The sequence below is a fragment of the Pezoporus flaviventris genome, unplaced genomic scaffold (assembly GCF_033815535.1).
Source record: "Pezoporus flaviventris isolate CSIRO_AGI_PZ_B2104156 unplaced genomic scaffold, CSIRO_AGI_Pfla_v1 ptg000468l, whole genome shotgun sequence".
Taxonomy (NCBI): domain Eukaryota; kingdom Metazoa; phylum Chordata; class Aves; order Psittaciformes; family Psittacidae; genus Pezoporus; species Pezoporus flaviventris.
Genome location: NW_026893015.1, coordinates 279,055 through 292,814, shown reverse-complemented (window position 1 = coordinate 292,814; position 13,760 = coordinate 279,055). Strand labels below are relative to the sequence as shown.

General features: G+C 53.8%; 2 protein-coding genes and 2 pseudogenes across 2 annotated transcripts; all 4 read right to left on the bottom strand.

The window, feature by feature from the left end:
• Positions 1-125: 125 nt before the first annotated feature.
• LOC133263825 (feather keratin 1-like) lies at positions 126-792 on the bottom strand (annotated as a pseudogene).
• A 3,235-nt stretch (positions 793-4,027) lies between these two features.
• On the bottom strand, positions 4,028-4,704 carry LOC133263827 (feather keratin 1-like). Its single transcript, XM_061443694.1, has 2 exons — positions 4,632-4,704; positions 4,028-4,404 (listed from the first exon to the last, which is right to left on the bottom strand). Exons 1-2 carry the CDS (start codon positions 4,690-4,692, stop codon positions 4,028-4,030), a joined length of 438 nt encoding a protein of 145 aa, XP_061299678.1. The 5' UTR covers positions 4,693-4,704.
• Positions 4,705-6,926: 2,222 nt separating this feature from the next.
• LOC133263824 (feather keratin 1-like) lies at positions 6,927-7,704 on the bottom strand (annotated as a pseudogene).
• Positions 7,705-12,676: 4,972 nt separating this feature from the next.
• Positions 12,677-13,377, bottom strand: LOC133263823 (feather keratin 1-like). The gene is made up of 2 exons (XM_061443692.1): positions 13,248-13,377; positions 12,677-13,023 (listed from the first exon to the last, which is right to left on the bottom strand). The coding sequence occupies exons 1-2, from the start codon at positions 13,375-13,377 to the stop codon at positions 12,677-12,679; spliced, it is 477 nt and encodes a 158-aa protein (XP_061299676.1).
• Between the last annotated feature and the right edge of the window lie 383 nt (positions 13,378-13,760).

Sequence of the window (13,760 nt, the reverse complement as noted above, 5' to 3'; positions counted from 1 at the left end):
TCATTCTGCCTTCAGAGGAGCAGTACTGGATGGAGAATGTATAGGCCAACAGTGGCAGAGACATGCTTTCTGATTCCTTGCTGTGGCTTCCAGGGTGGTTGGTGTTACGGTGCTGTCAATGGCCCTTAGCAGATGTCGCTTCTTCCTCTGCCGTAGCAGCCCAGGCCTCCGAAGCCGTAGCCAAGGCCGTAGCCGAAGCCCCCAGAGGAGACGGGCACTCCCTGGGCGCTGAGGACGTTGCCCACGGCAGCGGATGAGGAGGATCCGACGGCGGTGCTCTGGGGGAAGGAGCTGAGGATGGGTCCTGGCAGGGTGACCAGCACAGTGGAAGGCTGGATGACGACGCGGGAGTCCTCGCACTGCCTGACACAGGGCTCGTTGCAGCTGTTGGCCAGCGGGGTGGGTCCGCAGGGGCGGCAGAGGTCGTAGCAGGCCATGTCTGTGGTGTGGAGGGGCCCTGGCAGGGGACAGGAGAGGAGAGAATGGAAGAGAGGTTGTGGGGAGAGCGGAGGGCGTGGGGGTGCAAGGGGCGGTGGTGCAGGAGGGCGAGGCAGTGGGGGGGCTGGTGTGGGGCTGTGGTGCTGGGGAGGCGTGAGGGGTGCTGAGGCTGGGGCAGAGCGTGCTGGAAGAGCCGGGGCAGGGGGGCAGGAGCAGAGGGCAAGGGGCTTGAGGCTCACCTTGTTGAGCGCGCAGGAGAAGGCGTCAGCAGAGGCGAGTGAGGGACAGAGGCACTGGGCCGGCTTTTATGCTGGTCCTGGAGTGCCCGAGGGGTCTGAGACAGTCTTTGTGCATGACAGCATGTTTGTGCAAGCAGCTGGTACATGTCAGATCCTCGCAAGCTACGAGTTATGGTTGTGTTTTCCTTCCAAGAATTCTGGAAGTTCATGTCCTCCTGTTGAGGACGTGTCCTTCTGGCCCTGGCGGCAGCTTTCAAGTATTAGAGACCAAAGGCTTGGTGTTGATGGTGCATGTCAGGGCATTTGGCAGAACATGCAACAAAAGTATTGGAGTGATGGGGGTGTCATCACTGATGTCATCCTGTGGCACTCATGGCTGTGGTTTGTGGGTGCTTTGTGAAGAGGGAGTCCCATGTCCTTGCAGGCTTGGGGCTGTGCTGGCTCTGAGAGGCTGCCCCTTCCATTGCATTAGGTTCCGCCCTGACTTGCTGCCAGGTCACTAATCCTGTCTGTAGGCCTGTCCTTTCCTGTTGGGTGAGCTCTAAGGGTGTCATGGTGCCTTTTTATGCTTGTAAGGTTGTACTTGTGATGGGTTCATGTCGGAAGTTTCTGTTAGATGATCCAAGATGCTTTCCCCATGTCTTGAAGAGCATGTTTGAAGAGCTCAGGTTGAGTAAGTTCATGGAGCGCTGTTTCCCTTGGAAAGGATTCCATGATGGAGGAGGGAAAGAGTGTGAGGTCCAAAGAGGATTAGCAACAATGTGTGTTGAACTGACTAGAACCTTCATTTCTCATCCCCATTTGCCCCATTGGTGTAGGACCTTGCACTTGGCATGGTTAAACCTCATGAGGCTGGCATCAGCCCACCTCACAAGTGTGTCGAGGTCCCTCTGGATGGCATTCCTTCCCTCCAGGGTATCAACTGAACCACACAGCTTGGTGTCATCGGCAAACTTGCTGAGGGCGCACTCAATCCCACTGTCCATGTCAGTGACAAAGATGTGGAACAAGACCGGTCCCAGCACTGATCCCTGAGGGACACCACTCGTTACTGGTCTTCAAGAGGACATTGAGCCATTGACCACAACTCTTTGTGTGTGGCCATGCAGCCAGTTCTTTATCCACCGAGTGGTCCATCCATCAAATTCATGTCGCTCCAATTTAGAGACAAGGATGTCGTGTGGGACAGTGTCAAATGCTTTGCACAAGTCCAGGTAGATGACATCAACTGCTCTACCCCTGTCCATCAGTTCTGTAGCCCTATCATAAAAGGCCACCAAATTGGTCAGGCAGGATTTCCCCTTTGTGAAGCCATGCTGGATGTCACCAAGCACCTTGTTGATTTTCATGTGCCTTAGCATGCCTTCCAGGAGAATCTGCTCCAAGATTTTGCCAGGCACAGAGGTGAGACTGACTGGTCTGTACTTCCCCAGGTCATTTGTTTTCCCCTTCTTGAAAATGGGGGGTATATTTCCCTTTTTCCAGTCATCGGGAACTTCACCTGACTGCCATGACTTCTCAAATATGATGGCCAGCGGCTTCGCAACTTCTTCACCAGCTTCTTCAGGACCCGCAGATGAATCTCATCAGGACCCATGGACTTGTGTGCGTTCATATTTTTAAGATGGTTTTGAACCAGTTCCTCTCCTGCAGTGGGCGCAAGGTCTTCATTCTCACAGTCCCTGCCTCTGCCTTCCAAGACTTGGGTGGTGCGGTCAGAGCCTTTGCCAGTGAAGACTGAGGTAAAGAAGTCATTCAGAACCTCAGCCTTCTCCAAATCCTGTGTAGCCAGTTCTCCTGAGAGCTTCCTGAGCGGGCCTACATTCTCCCTAGTCTGTTTTTTATTTGCTATATACCTGTAGAATCCCTTCCTGTTATCTTTAATACCTCTAGCTAAGTTTAATTCTAACTGGGCCTTAGCTTTCCTAACCTGGTCCCTAGCTTCCCGGGCAACATCCCTGTACACTTCCCATGCCATGTGTCCTTGCTTCCACTTATTATAAGCCTCTTTTTTCATTTGCATTTTCCTCAGAAACACCTTATCCATCCAAGGAGGTCTCCTGGCCCTCCTGCTGCACTTCCTTCTGGTTGAGATGCAACATCGACCCACACCTGGGTCAGAGGTGGATCTCAGAGCAAGGAGGGTGGTGTCCTGGGCACACTGTATTTGTTACCTGTGGTCATCTCAGCAAGTGCGGACCAGGCCATGAGGTCCTGTGTGGGTGGCCCTGGGACTCCACCGGAAAGGTCTCATGAATCTGTGGTGACTCCATCAGAGGCATGAACAAGGGAGTGTTGCCATGTTCAAGACTGTCTTTGAGCCAGCGCTGGCTCAAACCTCTATCACCTTGTGAAAGCAGCCCAGGTGCCGGTCTTTGTTGGTTGTGGTGGTATATTTCCCAGGAGAATCCTTCTGCCCTTTTTCACCCACACTGACATCCTGTTAAGCCCTGCCTTTGTGCTGCATGAAGTTGGAACAGATTTGGTAGAAGAAAGGGTGAGGAGGTGTCGTAGACCTGTATGCAGAACTTTATAGAGGCAAAAGAGTGAAAAAGAACAAACATAATGTGGGGTCCTTGTAGCATGTGGGGATGGGGCCATGAGTCCCTGTGTTGGTGGCCCTGGAACCCTACATGAATAGTCTCATGAGCCTGGAGAGACATCACCGTAATGCTCAGGGGAGTGTTGTTATGCTTAAGAATTAGTTTGAGGCAGAGGTGGGCTTGTGTCACATTATGGAAGCACCCCAGGTGCCAGTCTTTGTTGGTTGTGGTGGCATATTTCCCGGGAGAGTCCTTGTAGCCTTTTTCACCCACACTGATGGCCTGTTGAGCCCTGGCTTTGTGCTGAGTGAAGCTGATAGAGCCATGGCAGAATAAAAGCAGAGGAGGCATCAAAGGCTTGAATGCAGAAGTACTTTATTGAGGCAAAAGAGTGAAAAAGAAGAAACATAACATGGAAGAGAGCTGTCTCAGGTGCAAGGAGGGCGCCCACGAACTGAGGTCTTCTGTTTGCAACAGATTTTGTCAGAGCTTTGAGGTCTTCCTGACTTGGCTGGAGCGGAGCACACTGGAGGTCCCCCAATGAAATTTAGCCAGTGAGATGCATTTTTCAGCACACATTTCTGGACATAGCTGACAGGGTGATGCAAAGAAGGAACTTGAAGAAGAGATCCAAGGACCACGTTACCAGGCAGCCTGGTCTGTCCCCTTCCCTGCTTTCTTTGTGCTGTAAAAGAAAGCTGCGGAAGGTGTGTGGATGTCCTAGCATTCTCCCAGATGTGCATTCTCAATCCGTGTCCTTGCTTCCTGAATGTACGTGAGTGGTTTCAGGCATCTTGTGAGGGGCCCTTAGCAGATGTTGCAGCCTCTTCCTCTGCCGTAGCAGCCCAGGCCTCCGAAGCCGTAGTCAAGGCCGTAGCCGAAGCCCCCAGAGGAGACGGGCACTCCCTGGGCGCTGAGGACGTTGCCCACGGCAGCGGATGAGGAGGATCCGACGGCGGTGCTCTGGGGGAAGGAGCTGAGGATGGGTCCTGGCAGGGTGACCAGCACGGTGGAAGGCTGGATGACGACGCGGGAGTCCTCGCACTGCCTGACACAGGGCTCGTTGCAGCTGTTGGCCAGCGGGGTGGGTCCGCAGGGGCGGCAGAGGTCGTAGCAGGCCATGTCTGTGGTGTGGAGGGGCCCTGGCAGGGGAGAGGAGAGGAAGGGAGAGAGGGTGTGGGGAGAGCGGAGGACTTGTGGGTGCAAGGGGCGGTGGTGCAGGAGGGCGAGGCAGTGGGGAGGCTGGAGTGGGGCTGTGCTGCTGGGGAGGCGTGAGGGGTGCTGAGGCTGGGGCAGAGCGTGCTGGAAGAGCTGGGGCAGGGGGTCAGGAGCAGAGGGCAAGGGGCTTGAGGCTCACCTTGTTGAGCGCGCAGGAGAAGGCGTCAGCAGAGGCGAGTGAGGGACAGAGGCTCTGGGCCGGCTTTTATGCTGGTCCTGCAATGCCTGAGGGAGCTGAGACAGTCTTTGTGCATGACAGCATGTTTGTGCAAGCAGCTGGTGCATGTCAAATACGTGCAAGCAATTAGTTGTGGTTGTGTTTTCCTTCCTGCAATTCTGCAATTTCGTGTCATTCTGTTTAGAACGTGTCTACTTGGCCTTGAAGGCAGCTTTCAGGTAGAAGTATTTGAGGCCATGTTCTTGGTGTTGGTGGGCGTGTTATGGCATTTGGCATGGCATGCAAGCAAAGCTTTGGTGAGGTGGGATGTCATCAGTGAGGTCATCCCGTGGCACTCATGTGGTATGGTTTGGAGATGCGTTGTGAAGAGGAACCCCCATATCCTCGCTGCTCTGTCATGCTGGTGTGTGCTTTGGAGCTGTTCTGGCCATCAGGGGCTGCCCCTTCCTTCGCATTCAGTCCCTCCACACCTTGCTATCAGGTCGCTAAGCCTGTCTTTAGACCTGTCCTCCCCTGTTGGGTGAGCTCTGTGCGTGTCTTGGTGCCCCTCTTGCTTGTGAGGTTGTAGGTGGTAGAAAGGATGGTGACTCTACAGGGCTTCTGCCTTCTTGGTGCACTTCCTGTGTGTTGTTTTGCAAGCAGTCATAAGAGGTTTGCTCTTGATAGCTGGCTGTGGTCCTGGTGGGCCTGGTTGAAGCTGGTGAGCCCTGTGATGGGGGGAGTCCTTCCAAGTACCCCGAATTGTTGTGTTTACCCTCTGTAACTCTCTACTTAAGCACCCAGGCTCCTATAGTGGGTGCAGTTCACTAGGTGGTGCGGGCTCAGGGAAGCCGCTACATCCCCACTGGCTATGTTCTCCCTCAGTTCCAAGCTGCCCATCCCCATGTTGAGTGGACCACTGGGTCCTTGGGGCTGAGCCCACGGTTGAGCCTGACCTCATTCCTAGGGAAGGTGACAGAAGAAACCTTCCTGGAAAGCACTGCCATGCCCAGCAAGGTCAGGGTGACGTGCTGTGGTTTTAGGTGTGGATTTTGGGAATGGAAATTGTCCTTGACCAACCTCTGTGTCTTCCCTGTTGTTGCCAACAACAGGGTGTTGGCCAAGTTTAGAGCAGTGTCTATTGTTGAGCTGTACTTAAAGGAAGGCTCTGTCACTGTCTCCCATTACGTGCTCCTAGAGAAGCAAGGCAGGAAAGTATGGATTGTGATGGGGCCGGTGAGGAGGCTGGAAGGCAGTGGCTGAAGTGCTGAGCCCTGAGGCTTGTGACCAGTGGTGGGACAAGAGGATGTGGGCACAAGGGAAAAGAGATGGAATTTCATGGGCAATGAAGGCAATCTTTTTTCAGTGTGAGCATGGTTGAAGAGTGGAAGACATTGTGGAATCTTCATGCTGGGGGTTGCCGAATACCCAAACGGCTATTGTCCTGGACAAGCTGCTGTGGCTGGCCCTGCTTGATAGGGGAAGTTGAAGCTGTTTCTCTCCAAATCACCTAGGTCCTGCCAAACTACATGATTCTGTGGTTCTGATTGCTGGGAGGGCTGGAGACCAATGCTGGGTAGGAGAGTTGGTCAATTGTGTGGTGATGCAGGGAGGTTTTATCAGAGGCATGCACAAGGAATCTTTGCAAACGTGTATCCTTTGTTTGAGCCTGGGTGAGGGGTGGGCTTAGGTCACTTCTGGAAGCCCCTAGCTAGCAGTCTGTCCTGTTGCTGGTTGTGCTGGCTCATTTACTAGGAGAGGCCTTGTGGCACTTCTTCATCCACCCCAATGACGCGTTGAGCTATTGCTTTGTGCCATGTCAAGTTGTAAGGGCCTTGGTAGAAGAAAGGAAGAGGAGGAGTCACTAAGTGGAATTCAGGATAATTTTATTGAGGCAAAAGAATGAAAACGTAAAAGCACAGTGTACAAGGGAAGGGGCCTTAGGTGTAAGTAGGGTGACAATCTTACGAGGTCCTCTGCAATGCAGCAGATTTTGGCAGAGGATGGAGGTCTTCCTGCCCTGCACTAGGAGCGCCCCACTGGAGGTACTCTGATAGCTTTTTGCATGTGATGTGGTGATTGCAGCAGACAGTAGTGGACACAGCTGATGGGGTCATGCAAAGAAAGCGATAGGAGAAGAGGAGGAGGTCCATGAGCCATGTTTTCAGAGAGGCTGGGCTGGTAAACTACCCAGATTCCTCTCATGATGCCTTGAAAGGAGGAGGTGAGATAGAAAGCCCATGTACTAGCATTGACCCCGACAGGTGTTCTCAATTAATGGTGTCGAATCCAGGCTGCGGCATTTCATGTCAGATCTTGTGGGGAAGGCCCTTAGAAGATGTTGTATCCCCTTCCTCTGCCATAGCAGCCCAGGCCTCCGAAGCCGTAGCCAAGGCCGTAGCCGAAGCCCCCAGAGGAGACGGGCACTCCCTGGGCGCTGAGGACGTTGCCCACGGCAGCGGATGAGGAGGATCCGACGGCGGTGCTCTGGGGGAAGGAGCTGAGGATGGGTCCTGGCAGGGTGACCAGCACGGTGGAAGGCTGGATGACGACGCGGGAGTCCTCGCACTGCCTGACACAGGGCTCGTTGCAGCTGTTGGCCAGCGGGGTGGGTCCGCAGGGGCGGCAGAGGTCGTAGCAGGCCATGTCTGTGGTGTGGAGGGGCCCTGGCAGGGGAGAGGAGAGGAGAGGAGAGAAGAGAGGGTGTGGGGAGAGCGGAGGGCATGGGAGTGCGAGGGGCGGTGGTGCAGGAGGGCGAGGCAGTGGGGAGGCTGGAGTGGGGCTGTGGTGCTGGGGAGGTGTGAGGGGTGCTGAGTCTGGGGCAGAGCGTGCTGGAAGAGCCGGGGCAGGGGGTCAGGAGCAGAGGGCAAGGGGCTTGAGGCTCACCTTGTTGAGCGCGCAGGAGAAGGCGTCAGCAGAGGCGAGTGAGGGACAGAGGCTCTGGGCCGGCTTTTGTGCTGGTCCCCGAGGGGCGGGACAGCCTTTGCGCATGGCAGCATTTGTCAGCAAGCAGCTGGTGCGTGCCACAGCCTGGCAAGTCATGAGCTGGGGCGTGTTCTCCTTCCCACAGTGCTCCCTTGGCATGTCCTCCTGGTGAGGACGTGTCCATCCGGCCCTGGCGGCAGCCTTGAAGTGCAAATAATAAAGGCTGAATACTTGGTTTTGATGGTGCATTTCAGGACAGCTGGCAGTTCATGTGACCAAAACACTGAAGAGATGGGTTTCTGTGAGTGAGGTCATCTCTTAGCACTTTTGTGGTGTGGTTTGTGGGTGCCTTGTGAAGAGGGGACCCCATGTCCTCACAACCCTGTCATCCTTTTCTGGGCTTTGGAGCTGTGCTGGCTGCGAGGAGCTTCCCTTTCTTTTGCGTTCAGTCTCTCCTCACCTTGTTGCCAGGTCACCAAGCCTGCCTTTGGGCCTTTCCCATTGGGTGAGTTCTGTGGGTGTCCTGGTGCCCTTCTGCCTGTGAGGCTGTCACTGGCTGTAGTGGGTTTAGGTGGAAATGTTTTGGTAGCCATTGGGCTGCTGTGTAGGTTCTGTGTGAAGATGCCAGAAGCTTTTTCCAAGTCCAATAGAGACCGTGGGAAAGGCACAAATAAGTTCGTGGAGGGCTGTTTCCTGTGGAAGAGGCCCCGTGATGGAGCAGGGGAAGAGTGTGAGGGGGAAGGAAGAGCAGAGACAGCGTGGTGTGAACTGACCACAATTCCCATTCCATCTCTCTGTGCTATTTTGCACAAGGGAGTCAGTAATTTGGAAGGGAAGATGAACCCTGAAGAAGGGAGAGGTTGGGGGAAGGTGTTTTAATAATTGTTTTTATTTCTCTTAATTCTTCTTTAACTTTTGATAAATTGATTTCACTGAGTCAAGTCTGTTTTGCTGCTGCTGGGACATGGTGAGTGATCTCCATGTCCTTGTGTCTACTTGGGATACTCTCCCCCTACCTGATTGAGGAAGAATAGTGCTAGAGTTGCTCAATGAGCGCTTGGTACCCAGCCAAGGTCAAACCATCTCAGAGCCCCATCTTCACAGAACTGGGTTATAGGCTTATTTCTGCACCTTGCTCCGAGTGCCCCATGCAGGGCTCCATTGAGCCTATGTAAGGAGGATTGTGACTTCACCCTGGGGGCTTTCTGTGTGACCTGAGAGCAGAGGGATCCTGGCTTCGGGTCCCCTGCAGATTTGTTCCAGAAACAGAGCAGCAGGGAGGATGATCCGTCCAGAGACCCCCTGCACTGTTGGGCCTGCAGTGACGAGGGGCTGGTGGCCACATAAGCACCTCACCAAGGCATCATTTGTGGACCCCATAGCAAGGTGAGACCATGGCCTGTGGACTCTGACATGGATGGAATGGGGAAAAGGCAGCCAGAAAGTCAGTGTAACAGGAAAACACACCTGACTCAGAAGAGGATCCCAGAGCAGGAGAGTGGAGACCAGTGCACTCTGCATGGGATACCATTGGTCCTCGCAGCAGTCAGTGTCAGAGACATGAGTTCCTTTGTGGTTGGCCCTGTTACTCTATCCAAATGTTCTCATGAGCCTGGGTGACTCCATAAAAGTCGTGCACAGGGGAGCAATGTCATGTTCAGTGCTTTCTTTGAGACAGTAATGGGCTTGCGTCATGTTCTGAAAGGCTTCCATGGGTCGGTTTGCTTGTGGTGGCATATTTCATAGGAAAATCTTTGTGGCCCTTGTTCACTCCCCCCAATGGCCTGTTGAACCCTGGCTTTGTGCTGCATGAAGCTGGAAGAGCCATGGTAAAAGAATAGGAGAAGAGGCGTCAAGGGCTTGAATGCTGAAGAACTTTATTGTGACGAGAGTGAAAATGTAAAAGCATAAGGTGGTAGAGAGCGGGTCTAAGGTGCAAGTAGGACGACCATCCACTGAGGTTTCCTGTTTACAGTGGATTTTGACAGAGCACTGTGGTCTTGCTGGCATGAATTGGGAAGACCCCAGTAAAGGTCCCCTGAATCTTTCTTAGCTTGTGAGATGCTGTTTGTGGCTCACAGTACTGGACATAGCAGATGGTTGACGCACAGAAGGAAGTGAGAGGAGGAGGTCCATGGGGCATGTTACTAGGCAACACAGGCTGTGGGGAGGCTGGTGTGGGTCTGTGGGGCTGTGGAGGCATGAGGGGTGCTGAGGTTGGGGCAGAGCGTGCTGGAAGAGCCAGGGCAGGGGGGCAGGAGCAGAGGGCAAGGGGCTTGAGGCTCACCTTGTTGAGCGTGCAGGAGAAGGCGTCAGCAGAGGCGAGTGAGGGACGTAAGCTCTGGGCCGGCTTTTATGCTGGTCCTGCAGTGCCTGAGGGGGCTGAGACATTCTTTGTGCATGACAGCATGTTTGTGCACGCAGCTGGTTCATGTCAAACATGTGCAAGCAATTAGTTGTGGTTGTGTTTTCCCTATTGCAATTCTGCAATTTATTGTCCTCCTGTTGAGGACATGTCCTTCTAGCCCTGGCGGCAGCTTTCAAGTATTAGAGACCAAAGGCTTGGTGTTGATGGTGCATGTCAGGGCATTTGGCAGAACATGCAACAAAAGTATTGGAGTAATGGGGGTGTCATCATTGATGACATCCTGTGGCACTCGTGTCTGTGGTTTGTGGGTTTCTTGCAGTGCTTCCTGATGGCTGAAATAGAGCTCATCCCTTTGTATCAGTGAGAAAATCAAGAGAGTGGATGTGGCACACTAGAGCCTGGACAGCCTGATCTGTGCCCAGTGTTAGGCTCCATTTATGTTTCTTAGATTTACAGGACAACCTCTTCAGTTATTTCAACTCTGTGTTCTGAGGTCATAATGAAATCCAGTGAAGCCACAAGAAACCGGGGCTGTACTCATTTTTGCCCAGTGTAGGTTAAGACGTAAATCCTCTTCTTCAGCAGACAACTCATAACGTACAACATCTGAGTGTTCTCATAGTGTACTTATGACCAAAAATATATAATTACCTGCCAATGGTAAGAGAGCTCCTTCTTCCAGCTCAGTCATGGTTTCGATGTTACCTGTGTCACTCCTGGAAACACGAAAGCCTCAGCATTCCAGGAGCTGCTGGATCTGCTTCAAAAGCATTTAAGGGTTAGCTGATGCTTTGTACCTTCCAGATTGGAGGTTTGGTCTGATGCCTTTCCACAACGTAGTTGTTTCTGAGTGAACTGCCAGACAAAAGGTGATGTGCAGGAGACAGCAATTTCCAGGTGATAATGGCTGCATAATGCCCCTACAGCCCTTTCTTGCCATGTGTTCTGCCTAAATGGTGCCTCATTTTGACCTCATGGCGCTGCTCCCAGCATACCTCAGGCCCCACCAAAAGCTGGGGCAGCCAAAATCAGAGCAAGAGTTGAGTGAACAGTCACATGCACCCCAGGATGCGGTTTGCCCCCTTGTCTGCCAGGGCACACTGCTGTCTCCTATTGAACCTGCTGCCAGGCAGCACCCCAAGGCGCCTTTCTGCAGGGCTGCTCTCCAGGAACTCCTCTCCCAGGCTGTGCTTGTGTCCGGCATCGCTCCATCCCAGGCGCAGAATCCAGCATTTGTGCTTCTTACATTTCATGCCATTGATGGTTGCCCAATGCTGCAACCTATCTAGATCCTTCTGCAAGACCTCTTGTCCTTCAAGAGACTCAACAGCAACTCCCAGTCCCATCAGCAAGCTTGTGAACAGTGCATTCAACTGCTGCCTGTAGAGGTGTGATAAAAATATTGTCCAGAAATGACCCTGGAATGGAGCCCTGGGGAATATTGCAGGTGACCATTCACAAAGCACATCTAGCTCCATTCACTTTGAGACTTTCAGCCCTGCTCTTCAGCAGTTCTTTCTCCAATGTATGGTGTACCTGCTCATGTCACATTTGAACAACTTGTCCAGGAGGATGTTGTGAAGGACAAGAGTTCAGCCAGGTCAGATGCCAAGTCTTGTTTGTGGGGAGAAGTGACCCCGTGTAGCAGGAATATCTGTGGGACCAATGGGTTAGAAACCGTCTTAGGAGAGAATGACGTTGTGGTCCTAGTGGAGCAGAAACGGACCATGAGATGACAACCTACCCTTGTAAGAAAAGGGTCCACCAGTCTCCAGGGCTTCATTCAGTGGTGCTGCAGTGGGTAAGGGGAGGGCAGCATCCCTTGCTTGTCAGAAATGTTGAGGAGAATGTCATGTGGGATTCATTTCTTGGTGCCCCAGTGAGGAAGGACTTGGACTTTCTGGAGCAGGAGCAGTGTAGGGTCACCAAGAGACTGGAGGGTCTGGATCATCTTTCATAGAGAAGAGGTTGAGAAGTGAACCACCCAAGAGAGGAGGATGTGCAGGGTGCCCATCATCAATGGGAGTAAAGACGCTGATGGCAGGGAAAGAAGTGGTGGGAACCCAGCTCTTGTCGCTGGTGTGCACATGCAGAAGAGGCTGCCCTGGGTACAAGGGGAAAGAGATGGGATTGCATGGGCAAACCAGGCAAGCCGTTTGCCTGTGTGGAAGGGCAAAGAGTGGAAGAGGTGGTGGAGTCTCTGTGCTGTGAGCTACTGAAAACCCAACTGGCCATGGTCCCACACCTGCAGCTCCAGTTGTCCTGTTCATGAAAAGGGATTAAGTCAGCTCCTCTGGAGAGGTTCCTGCTGTTGAAAGTGATTCTGAGGAGACTCAGGCTGGGATGCTGGAAACTTTATTTAGACAAAAGAATGAAAATGTAAGAGCAGCAAAAGCACCAAGTGGAAGTGAGACAGTCTGAGGTGCAAGGAGTGCAACCATGAGCAGAAGACTTCTGCTTGCAGTTCTTCCTGCCCTGCAGCGCAAGCAGCATAGCAGAGGTCCCCCCATATTCTTTGACTTGTTAGAAGGGGTTTGCAGCAGAGAGTTGTGGACACAGGCAAAGAGATGATGCCAAGAAGGAAGTAGTACAACAGGAGGAGGTGCAGGGGCAATATTTTCAGGCATCCTGGGCAGGCCCCGTGCGCTGTTTCTTCTCTTGGTGGCTCGAGACGGGGAGCTGTGGACAGGAGGTCCCCATGTCAGGAACTGCCCAGAACTGCATCCTCAGACCTTGCCATGGCTTTGAGGGTTTCGGTGGCTGGCTTCAGGTGTGTTGTCAATGGCCCTTAGCAGATGTTGTATCCCCTTCCTCTGCCGTAGCAGCCCAGGCCTCCGAAGCCGTAGCCAAGGCCGTAGCCGAAGCCCCCAGAGGAGACGGGCACTCCCTGGGCGCTGAGGACGTTGCCCACGGCAGCGGATGAGGAGGATCCGACGGCGGTGCTCTGGGGGAAGGAGCTGAGGATGGGTCCTGGCAGGGTGACCAGCACGGCGGGAGGCTGGATGACGACGCGGGAGTCCTCGCACTGCCTGACACAGGGCTCGTTGCAGCTGTTGGCCAGCGGGGTGGGTCCGCAGGGGCGGCAGAGGTCGTAGCAGGCCATGTCTGTGGTGTGGAGGGGCCCTGGCAGGGGAGAGGAGAGGAGAGAATGGAAGTGAGGGTGTGGGGGGAGCGGAATGCATGGGGGTGCAAGGGGCGGTGGTGCAGGAGGGCGAGGCTGTGGGGAGGCTGGAGTGGGGCTGTGGTGCTGGGGAGGCGTGAGGGGTGCTGAGGCTGGGGCAGAGCGTGCTGGAAGAGCCGGGGCAGGGGGGCAGGAGCAGAGGGCAAGGGGCTTGAGGCTCACCTTGTTGAGCGCGCAGGAGAAGTCGTCAGCAGAGGCGAGTGAGGGACAGAGGCTCTGGGCCGGCTTTTATGCTGGTCCTGGAGTGCCCGAGGGGGCTGAGAGAGCCTTTGTGCATGACAGCATGTTTGTGCAAGCAGCTGGTGCATGTCAGATCCTCGCAAGCAATTATTTGTGGCTGTGTTTTCCTTCCAAGAGTTCTGGAATTTCATGTCCTCCTTTTGAGGACGTGTCCTTCTGGCCCTGGCGGCAGCTTTCAAGTATTAGAGACCGAAGGCTTGGTGTTGATGGTGCATGTCAGGGCATTTGGCAGAACATGCAACAAAAGCATTTGAGAGGTGGGGGTGTCATCATTGATGTCATCCTGTGACACTCGTGGCTGTGGTTTGTGGCTGGGTTGTGAAGAGGGGGCCCCATGTCCTTTCAGCCCCGGGGCTGTGCTGGCTATGAGAGGCTGCCCCTTCCATTGCATTAGGTTCCTCCCTGACTTGCTGCTGGGTCACTAGTCCTGTCTGTAGGCCTTTCCTTTCCT